Source organism: Tasmannia lanceolata, unplaced genomic scaffold (genome assembly GCF_043159265.1).
Source record: "Tasmannia lanceolata isolate RefF3 unplaced genomic scaffold, GAP_Taslan_0.1 ptg000026l, whole genome shotgun sequence".
Classification (NCBI taxonomy): Eukaryota; Viridiplantae; Streptophyta; class Magnoliopsida; order Canellales; family Winteraceae; genus Tasmannia; species Tasmannia lanceolata.
The window spans coordinates 1,781,716-1,793,454 of record NW_027518703.1 but is presented as its reverse complement, the minus strand read 5'-3'; the positions used below and the strand labels follow the sequence as shown (position 1 = coordinate 1,793,454).

The following is an 11,739-nucleotide window of genomic DNA, read 5'->3' as shown; positions in this document are numbered from 1 at the left end:
CGACTTGGGAGAAATCTTGCCAATGATGTCAATTCCCCATACCGAAAACGGCCAAGGAGAGGTAAGAGAATGCAATTCGGTGGGTGGTACATGGATGAGATTCGCATGTATCTGACATTTATAGCATCTCTTCACAAATGTGTGACAATCTGCTTCTAATGTCGGCCAATAATACCCCAGACGTAGGATCTTCCTTGCCAACATCTTCCCATTCATATGAGGCCCACACACCCCTTCATGAATATCTGCGAGAATTTCTTCTGCCTGATCTTCAGTGACACATAAGAGTTGAATTCCATCGAAAGACCGTCGATACAACTCTCCTCCACAAATGACGAAATTAGCTGCCAATCTCTGCAAAGTCCTTATTTCTTTACTCGACGCCTCATTGGGATGCCCCTGGCCTGAGATGTAGTTCTTTATGTCTGTATACCATGGCTTTCCATCGGGACATCTTGCAGCTATTTCTATAGCATCAACATATGCAGGAGCCCATTGCTCTTGAACCGTGATGGGCCTCATCTTCATATTGTGAGGTATGTCAATCATGGAAGCTAACGTTGCTAAGGCATCGGCGAATCTATTCTTCAACCTTGGCAAATAACTGAAAGTGACGCGTTGAAATTGCTTAGCGAGAATATCCAAGTATTCATGATATGGCAATAGCTTTTCTTCTTTGGTTCTCCACTCTCCTTGAGTTTGGCAAATGATTAGCTTCGAATCTCCATATACGTCAAGATTCTCTATGCCTAAGGCCAATGCAGCCTCAAGCCCAACAATGCATGCTTCATATTCTGCCATATTGTTGGTGCAATTGAATTGTAACTTAACGGCAACGGGGACATGCTCATTTCGAGGCGACACAAGCAATGCCCCTACTCCTTGTCCTGTTTGGTTTGCTGCTCCATCAAAATAGAGGGTCCAACCAGTTTCTGGATACTCATCTTCAACCATCATGATCTCTTCATCTGGGAACATCGGCTTGAAATGCTGACTTTCTTCTCGGGGTGCTTCCGCCAATTGTTCAGCAATGGCTCGGCCCTTTACTGATTTTTGGGTTACATGAGTGATGTCAAATTCAGACAACAATAATAACCATCTGGCAGTCCTGCCTGTCAGGGCTGGTTTTTCAAAGAGATACTTCAGAGGATCCATCCTCGACAAAAGCAGGACCTTATGTGATAAAAGGTAATGCCTGAGTCGCTGAGTGGCCCAAACCAAGGCTAAGCAGGTTTTTTCTAGGACAGTATACTTTTGTTCATACTCCAACATCTTCTTGCTAAGATAATACACAGCCTTTTCATGCTTGGTTTCTGGATCTTGCTGTGCTAACATACAACCCATTGTGGTTTCTGTTACTGACAAGTAAAGCAGCAATGGATGCCCCGGTATCACTGGTGCTACTATCGGTGGCTCAGACAAACTTTGCTTTATCTTTTCAAAGGCCTGCTGACATTCCTCTGTCCATTCTTTGGAAGAGTTCTTCTTTAAGAGCTTAAAGATAGGTTCACAAGTTGATGTCAGATGAGCGATGAATCGCCTTAGGAACTGTATCCTTCCTAGGAATCCCCGAATTTCCTTCTCGGTTCTAGGCGGTGGCATCTCCTGGATAGCCTTAATCTTCTGAGGATCTACCTCTATACCCCTTTGACTCACCATAAATCCAAGCAACTTACCGGAGGTAACCCCGAACACACACTTGCTAGGATTCAGGCGAAGCTGGTATTTGAGAATTCTTTCAAAGAACTTCTTAAGGTTCGGGATATGATCTTTCCTTTCCTTGGCTTTTACAATCATATCATCGACATAAACTTCGACTTCTCTATGTATCATGTCATGGAGCAAGGCTGTAGCTGCTCTTTGGTATGTCGCACCGGCATTCTTAAGACCAAATGGCATTACCCGATAGCAATATGTCCCCCATTGTGTAATGAACGAGGTCTTAGCCATGTCCTCGGGTGCCATCTTAATTTGATTGTAGCCCGAGAAACCATCCATAAAAGATAGTAATTCATGCCCGGCCGTATTGTCCACCAAGATATCGATATGTGGTAGAGGGAAATCATCTTTTGGACTTGCCTTGTTCAAATCCCTGAAATCTACACACATTCTCACCTTTCCATCTTTCTTCGGTACAGGTACTATATTTGCGAGCCATTCTGGATATTCCACCACTTGCAGAAATCCAGCATTCAACTGCTTAGTAACCTCTTCTTCTACTTTCAGGACCCACTCAGGCTTCATTCTCCTTAGCTTCTGCTTTTTAGGTTTAATCCCAGGCAATAAAGGTAGCTTGTGCTGAACAATGTCTTCGCTCAACCCGGGCATATCTTTGTAGGACCAGGCAAAAACTTCTTTATATTCCTTAAGTAGGTTTATTAATTCATCGCGCTCTTCAGAGGATAGAGTATTTCCAATTCGTATTTCCTGTATTAAATCTTCTGTTCCGATGTTTATAATTTCGATTTCATCTTTAAGAGGCTGGGCTCGGCGCTCCTCCTCTTGTTTGAGCATATGCTGCAATTCAAGGGGAGTTTCGTCGATCCCCCCTTCCTCATCTGAGGAGGGAGTGTTATCATTATTATTAAAGTCAGAAGCAAACACAGAGACATACTGAGAATCAGATTTCATTGAATTGAAAGAAGTTACATCATTATCATTGGACTCATCCTGAACAGGTTCAGGATTCACATAGTAAATAAACTCAGAAAATGACTCGCCTGGACTAGGCACTGACACTGATTCACTCGACTTGACTAGACTTGACTTAGCAATAAAATAAGATGGAAAAACATCAGAACTCCAGTTTGAAAGATTTTCTGTTGCAGGTGCAATCTGACTCTGAGGTTCAGTAAAGGTATCATTACTCTGAATAACTGCCACTAGCATATCTTCACAATCTGTCTCTTCTTGTTCTTCAGAATAGTAATCAACATCAGGCACATTTTCTTCAAACAAAGATTCCAGCACATCTGGCTCAAGGTAGACTAACCAGTCCTCAACAGTTTTCTCAACATAATATATCGGCGGTTCTGTTTCTGGGAGAGCAAGGCCACTGAATATTTCAAAACCGGGTATCATGATCCCTGTCACTGAGTCATACCATGGTTCAGAAAACCCATAGTATGGAAACGTCTCACCTTCTTTGATAAAATGACCATTCATTGATAAGGGATATGGAGCCATTAGGAGTACCCTTCCGGTGCGGCGGATTTCTTCCTTCAATTTCAACAATTTTTCCATGGCTTCCTCCTCCTCTTCAGTAGGTACATATCCAAGACCGAAAATTCCATGGTTTGCTTTGATTGGGCGCCAGTGAGATGCCTTGCTTGGATCACGGCCCAAATTCATACCAGGGAAGTAGTTCATTTTTCTCATCATCTTGGCCACCACAGAACTGATGGCGAACGGCAAACACAACTCCTCCCGAGAGGCATCCTTGTAAGAGATAACAGCAACCTCGAATGCGAAACCATTCAAGTTGTAGTCATCTGCTTTTGCAACTGGAAGGATCAAAGTTTCTCCTGTTATTTGCCCTATTTCTGGCTCTTCATCACCTCTGACAGTGAACAACTTCCCATCTTTAATGAACTTCAATTTTTGGTGAAGGGTTGAAGCGACAGCACCTTCCTTATGCAACCAGGGACGTCCTAGAAGCATATTGAACGAGGCTTTGATATCAATAACTTGAAACTCAACCTCAAATTCTTGACCGCCCATAACGATCTTGGTGGTGAGGACTCCGACCACATTTCTTCGGGTATTGTCATATGCGAGGATACCAAGGGTTGATTCGGCAAAATCAGTGGGACCGAAACCCAAGGTAATGGCAGTTCTTAATGGACACACATTCAACGCGGATCCGTTATCTACCAACACAGATGGTACTTTCTTGCCTCCACAAACAATAGTGACATGAAGAGCTCTAGCATGATTCCGACCTTGAGGAGGCAGCTCTTGATCTGAGAAACTAATGGCCCTGGTGGCCTGGGTTAGAGCAACAACTTCAGCCAGTTGCTCCGGAGATATCTCTGAGGATACCTGTGTTGTATTCAATTCTTTTAACACAGCCTCTCTGTGTTTCTTTGATGCTATCAATAATCCCCATACAGATATAACAGCCTGAGTTTTCTTTAACTGCTGCACAACTTCATCATCTGGATCTTTCACATATTGCGGCTCCTCTCCTCGAGCCAATGCCCCTGGATTTTCGACTCTCAATTCAACAGGTTTGAAAATTCTTCCGCCCCTTGTCACATGTCTGACTTCATCCAATTCAGGCTCATCATAAGTGATAATTTGAGGGACTTGTGGCTCATAGGTGATTACCAAGGGAGGTACAGACTCTCTTAGGTGTGATTCATCACAGAATATGATTTGGGGTTCAGAGATGGGTTCTAAGGCACATATGAGGGTAAGAGGGTCAAACTCAGGATCTCCTATGGTTATGGCATTAACGGCAGCAGGAGGATTTGCATGACCAGGTAATGGGTTTTGGGTGACATTGGGTCTTGGCTGGAATGCAATGACTTTCTCATCAATGAGTTTCTGGATTCTAAATTTCAAGGCAATGCAGTTGTCAGTAAGATGACCAGGACCTCTGTGGTACTCACAGTGTAGGTCAGCTCGCCAACTTGCAGGTAGAGGATTGGGGGGAGGCCGGATGGCAGGTAAGGTTATGCGACCTGAAGCAAGACACTGCTTAAGCACCTCTGAAGATGGAATGGGAAGAGGGGTAAATTCTACCCGGGTTTGTTGCCGAGGTGCGGTTGCGGTTTGAGCATAGTCCATTACTAAAGGTTCTTGGGACCTAGAGGATTGAGCATTGGAACGGGAAATACTATTGACTTGGGCTGGAGGGGACTTTTTGAAATCTCTGGGGTTTGGGTTGCTACGGTTGAATACACCTTGAGCCATAGCCTCCTCTATCTGGGTGCCAGCCACGATGAAGTGTTTGAAGTCTGGATAGTATTGCAAAGACATGTGATACTGGAGCTGGGGGGAAATATTTTTCATGATTATCTGGACTTGTTCTTCCTCAGACGGGCGCTCCATCATCTGAGCTGCTATTCTCCTCCATCTTTTCACAAAAATCAAAAAGGATTCCCTCAAGTCTTGCTTTGTTCTCTCTAAATCCTTTCTGGTGATTTCTGTCCCATCATCATATTTGAATTGCCTGATGAACTGCTCGCCGATATCCTTCCATGTCCTGTAACGAGTCTTGTCCAAGACCATGAACCATCTCCTCGCAACCTTGGTTAGGGAAACTGGGAACAATTGAGCCATTTGCTCAGAAGATAACCCTTGAGGCTGACACATGATGGTGAACATTTGCAAATGTGTGATTGGACAACCCACACCATCATATTTGTCGAAATCGGGCATTTGAAAATTGGCAGGAAGGCGAATTTCGGGAAATAAAGTAAGATCACTGGGATTGAAACCACCCTGGTCTTGAAACTGAATGTCTTGAACTTTCCTGGTAAGAGTCTCTAATTTCTCCATAACAGACTTATCAACCATGGACTGAGAAGGCCTACTGTGATTCTCGCTGTACTGCTCTTTTTCTAAGTCTTCTTCGACTTTATCAGGGATATTGATGAACACTGTTTGGGCAGGTGCTACTGGAGTAGCTGCTTGGCGCATAGGCCCTTTATCCTTGGACAACGACGGTCCCAACTTTTCAGAAAGCTGAGCCTTGATAACTCGGTTTTCTTCTTTGAGTTCTTGAAGCTGTTGGAGAATCAAGGTAAGAGTATCGGTAATAGCAGCGGGTGGAAGACCATCTTGGTTGTCTGCCATTGGTGAGGATGAGGACGGGAAAGAAGGAGATGCTGGGGTTCTTAGAGAAGGTGGCGGAGAAACAGATTTCCTCTCTAACCGCGAAGAGACCCGAACCCAAGGAGTATTAGGGTTAGCTATGATGTTTATTGCCCTGTAATATCCGAAAGACATATTTTAAAATCAGAGAGAAGAATAGACGATGATGCACACATAGACAAAGATAATGAAAGAGAAGGATGGACTTTATTGATCAATCATTAAAATTTGAGTACATGGTTCAATCTTTCAAAGATAAACATGGAACTAAGCATTCTTTTTAGACTTCTTCTTCGGACGACAATCTTCCTCAACTGACTCCTTTAAAGGTTTGATGATTCTTGCATCCCAAGCAGATGAAACAGCTTTGACAATCTTGGGCTTGAGACCCTCAGGCGGATAGAAATGATGAAGGGGAGGCACAATGGATTGCTCCCTTCCATACTGACGCTGAATCCTGGCAGGAACATAAAAGGAAGTCTTTTTGAGACCAAGAAGGCGAACGTAGTTAGCTTCTCCGGTGTTGAAGACAGCTTCTTGGATTCCGGGAATTTGCCAATAAATCTGATCTTCTTGGCGAGAATTTAACCATTCAACCCAATCGCTTTTATGATCGAAAGAAACATCATGACGCCATTCACTGAAGGTGTATAACGTATGATCAAAATGGACAGGAGCTGCAATTTTTAGCTTGTGGCATAACCACACTTGAAGTAATGCAGGACATCCTGAGAAAGACCCAACGAAAGAGCGAATATAAGAGCTTGGACCTGAACTGGCACGCCGTCGAGCTTTTTGAATATCAACAGCACCAATGTATCCAACAGGAGGGTAAATGTCAATCAGTCGCTGCATGGACACTTCTTGGCCTTTCATGAAAGAGTTCATGGATTCATCTGGATTATCCATCAAGCAAAGGAACAAAGGACGATAATCTGGAACACAGGATGGCTTCACTAGAGGGCCATCCACAGGATATTCCAATAAGGCACACCATTCTTCAAAGGTGGGACACATTTCTTGGTTGCCAAAACGGAAGACATGATGATCGGGATCCCAACACTCTGATGCGGCATAGAGTAATCCCCAATCGAGCTTGATGGTTGCCACGTAGCCGAAGAGATTTTTCTCTTGTTCACTTATGGCGTAGATATGGGATTCTCTTAATGTACCACGGATCCAATCAAGAATTGTACGAGTAGACATAGTGCCCGTAAGCCAAGAGAAGGGATATAAGAATGATCAGGATTACATGAACACGAGATTAGGATAAGTTCCTGCCAGTACAAGGAAAGTATGAATACATGATCGAATCACACGATAGAAGAATGAAAGGCATACGATCGAAAGATTAGATGAGATAGCATAAGATTGCTTTCAACGGATAGATCAAGAATGACTAATCCTATGAGATCTTTGGAAATGATAGGATTTATATCCTAACCCCTAAAGGAAATTTTTTTTTTTTTTAATCTCGCACATTTTAACAGTGTGACCTGAAGGCATCAACCCTAATCCTAATCAAGCGGAGTGGAGAGAGGATCTCGACTCATGACTTTGTTCGTGTACCTAGGACCGATCGTAGCCATTGGAAGATGGTCTACGGCCTAATCTAGACACAAATAGGCAGGATATCCTAAACTAGGCTCACACACGTGATGCACATGTGTTCGTATACTACATGCATGTGTGGGTTAATCTAGGGGTAAGGCCAAGAGTTCCCTTAGCGCGAATCCCTGTTCGATATACTGTACCAGTGTCCGGCGTATCAGTACGTGAACAAGAGATCCGTTTACGTACCATAATGGTACTAGGCTAAGGGTGGAATGCTTCTCTAGCACAGAGGCACCAGGTGATGAAATCCCAGTCAACCATGCTAGATAACACTCCGGGTTCCTAAAATAGGACGTGTGTGCACGTGAGATGCAGAGTTTAGATGCAAGTGATGTAAGTGTGTGCAATATGTTTGCGCAATCTATGATGCCTTCAGGTTTTGTTAGATTAAGTTTGAGTAAAGTGTGATGAGAAAATAAAACAAGACAAACTAATCTAACAAGTATAGAGTTTTTATGAGCCAATTAAATTGAATTCAAATGAATTATCTTTTGAAATTTTAATGAAGTTAGGTGGTCCCCAGCAGAGTCGCCAAACTGTGGTACCTAGCCCGTGAGGGAGTGTGGGGCGCGAGCCGCCACGCGCTCTCTCTTGGTCTCTCGTATCCACGCGATTGGCGTGTGTTTTTAATTGTTGATTGTAATTCGTCTTTTATGTGAACTTGGGATCACTAAGGCAATCCGAATTCCACACGAAAGAGACTGACAGAGTCGCCACCTAGATGTGGGATCTAGGACCCGAAATTAACCAGAAATCTAGACTCGCTACCTGGTTACGAGAATGGAAGGTATGGGGAGTTATCCGCCACCTGCACCATTCTTGCCCGATAATCGGTCTTCGATTCCAAAAGCTAACTCTTTTAAATTTATTTTAAATGGCTCATTCAACTCTATGTTAATGTGCGAACTAAGTGACATGCATCCTATGATCTAATTTCAATGAGAATCCTAAATGTGTATCTTGATTTATTAATTTGTCTGGATTCAATCTAAGTGAAAGTTCTCCTAGAATTCTAATTTCATGGAAAGCCCTAAATGATTTGATTAAGCATTTACAAGAAAATTAATATCCAAAACACCACAATTTGTTGTGGTGCCGACTCGCGGGTGGTATGCCGTCAGACATCCAAGCTGCCTACGTACCCAAGCCTCACTGGGATCAGAGTCGACGTAGTTCGGTGCACCTAAGCTAAGTTACATATGCCTAACTCAACTACGACACCGACCTAGACGGGATTGACTGTTTCAACAGTTTTAGGAGAAGTTATTTAATTCAAGTTGAGGATTTTATTATCTTAGGATTTCATCTAAGATGCTATATGATTCTCATCTAAATGCAAATGGTCCCTTAGACTAATGCAGGTTTGCCTTACATCCTAGTTTACTAGGCTTGTCCTAGGGAAAGATTGGGTGACTAGTGTAACTAGACCTATGGCACGGTTGCTATACATAGCAAACGTCCGTGATGAGGCTGGACTCCTAACTCTAGGACTCTCTAAAACTTAGGACACGACACGACACCGGTGTTCCTAAATTGGGCTCTAAGGGTCCTTACGACGGAAACCGTGATCCAACGGTTCCGAAAGACACAAGACAAATCGATTTAAATTCTCGAGGTTAGTGAAAAAAAAAATGGAAGAGATGATGAAATAGTGTGAGGGAATGAGAAAGATAGAGAAAGGTGCGACTGAACTTGGGAGTGCCAAATTGCCTACGTACCCCGCGATGGGGATCAAGCCACACGTAGTTCCGCTGGGGAGGTTGCTTGGATTTTGGAAAACAGGATTGGTATTTGGATCAGGAATCGGGTTTGTATTTGAGCATTGGACTTGAGATTCAGAAACATTGATTTAGCAATGGGATTTTGGAATTGGGAATTTGCATCAAAGAATTGAGCATATAGGAATCATCAAGGGTTTGAATTTTGGGAATTCAAAATGGGCGGGCTTATGAGATTCGGTCAAATGGATTCAGACATGCGACTCAGATTGTGTTGGGATATGACTTGGTTAGGCAAAAGGGAGGAAGTTCTATTAGGTGTAAAAGGGCATTAGTAGAATAGGGGAATGACTCGGTTGTGACATGGAAGGCCGCAACTTGGTCGAATGCGACTCGGTTGCATTGGGATGGGTTGATTAAGGAATTGGATTGAGTCAACTAAGGGGGGAGTCCAATCGGTTAAAGAGGTTGAGCATACTCGACTAGAGAGTTGGGTCAACTCGACTAGGGAGGTTGGCTAGAGTTGACTCAGTTGAGCTGGGTTGGGATCCCACTTGGATGGATTGTATTGGGGCGATTTGACTTAAGCTGCAGGTGGCCTGGCTGGGTTAGATTTAATGTAACCAGATTTATGGATAAATGGTGTGCCTCAGTGAGTGGACAAAGGTATGGCTTGGGTTGATGTGACTCGGTTGAGTTGTGCTAGGGTCAGGTTAGGTGGGGTTAATGGTTGAGTTGGATTGGATTGGGTTAATGGTCAAGGTCAAGTGCGGGTTGACTTGGCTTAGACTGGATTGGAACTGGTTGAGCGTGGATTGGGGTGCGGCTTGAGGTTTGGGTGGTTGGAGTATCTTAGGAACCAATAGGGCAAAGTGGCTCTTAAGGGGAATGAATTAATTGGGCCGAATGGGCCCGATGGCCGGGTTAACTGGGTTGGCCGGGTCTATTGTAGGGGTGTATGAGGGTACTGTTGGGTGGATGAATGAAAGGCATGTGGTGTATGATGTGTGGCTATGGTTATAGGGTTTAAGGCTTATGGGTATGGGTTTAGGTGTGGTTAATGGTTAGGTTGGATTGGGTTAATGGTTAGGTTGGATTGGGTTAATGGTTAGGGTCAAGTGAGTCGGGTCTAAGTTAGGAGCAAACCCGAGACTAGCCATGGTCTAACTAGGAGGAAGCAGGGTACAAACCAGGGTGCGGACCAGGGTGCACCAGGGTGCGAACCAGCAGGGAACCAGGGTGCGAACCAGCAGGGGAACCAGGGTGCAACCAGCAGGGAACCTGGGTGCAACCAGCAGTGAACCTGGGTGCAACCAGGGTCTAACCAGAGTGCGAACCAGCAGGGAACCAGGGTGCGAACCAGCAGGGGAACCAGGGTGCAACCAGCAGGGAAACCAGGGTGCAACCAGCAGGGAACCTGGGTGCAACCCGCAGCGAACCTGGGTGTGAACCAGTATCGAACCTGGGTGCAACCAGCAACGAACCTGGGTGCAACCAGGGTCTAACCAGAGTGCGAACCAGCAGGGAACCAGGGTGCGAACCAGTATCGAACCTGGGTGCAACCAGCAACGAACCTGGGTGCAACCAGGGTCTAACCAGAGGCTAACCAGGGGGAACCAGGGTGTGAACCATTAGGAAAAAATAAAAATGAAGATAAGATGGGTTAAGAGAAGAGGGAAACATGTATAACTTCACAGTCTACCATCAAGAAGAATGAGTAAAGATTGATCCTAGATGCTTCCTAACATGGTTTTTCTTTTAAAGTAAAAGATATGCATGAAAACAGACCCTACATAGAATTGAAATAAATGCCTACCTCTTTGAAAACCCACTTTGTGTTTGATTTTTCTTTGATGTTAATTCCTTGAAGATGATTCCTTGCTTGATAATGACTGCTTTTGATATATATCACCCAACGTATCACCCGATCCGGCAAGGATGGCCGAACCCTTGAAGAGATGAGGGAGAGGGATGAATTTTCTAAGAGAGGGATTCTTTTTTTTCTTCTCCCTTGGATGGTGGGATGAGAGGGTATTTATAGGAGAATGGGATAGGAGGTTAGGTGAGGTTAGGTGAGGTTAGGTAAGGTTAGGTGAGGTTAGGTAAGGTTAGGTGAGGTTAGGTGAGGTTAGGTGAGGTTTGGGTGAGGTTTGGGTGGTTAGGATGAGAGGAGAGGTTAGGTGAGGTTAGGTGAGGTTTGGATGGTTAGGATGAGAGGAGAGGTTAGGTGGTTTTGGATGGTGAGACCCAGGTCAAGATCTGTCATTGATCTAACGATTTACGGAAATCGGGTCTCGGAATGGAATCAGGGTCCGGGCTATGAAGTGACCCTAGCTTATTTTGTCCCGATTGATGATCCGTAAAGTCAGATCAAGATATTAATGACCTAAAACATATAAATCAATGATAGAGGGGGTTCTCACATGGATTTAACACACTAAATTCACTAATCAGGGTATTTTTCAATTTTTCGGATCTAATCATCTCACCAGGTACATCTCTTTATCATTTTGTTTTTTTTTTCAAAAAATTTGAGGATGGATCAATATATTAGGTTATTGTTGGTTAAAGTAAAGCAAAATGTGGG

The 11,739-nt window shown here is 44.0% G+C and overlaps 1 protein-coding gene across 1 annotated transcript; it reads right to left on the bottom strand.

The window, feature by feature from the left end:
- Positions 1-6,072: 6,072 nt before the first annotated feature.
- On the bottom strand, positions 6,073-11,149 carry LOC143858645 (uncharacterized). The gene is made up of 2 exons (XM_077369341.1): positions 10,969-11,149; positions 6,073-7,097 (listed from the first exon to the last, which is right to left on the bottom strand). Exon 2 carries the CDS (start codon positions 7,024-7,026, stop codon positions 6,088-6,090), a length of 939 nt encoding a protein of 312 aa, XP_077225456.1. The 5' UTR covers positions 7,027-7,097; positions 10,969-11,149; the 3' UTR covers positions 6,073-6,087.
- Between the last annotated feature and the right edge of the window lie 590 nt (positions 11,150-11,739).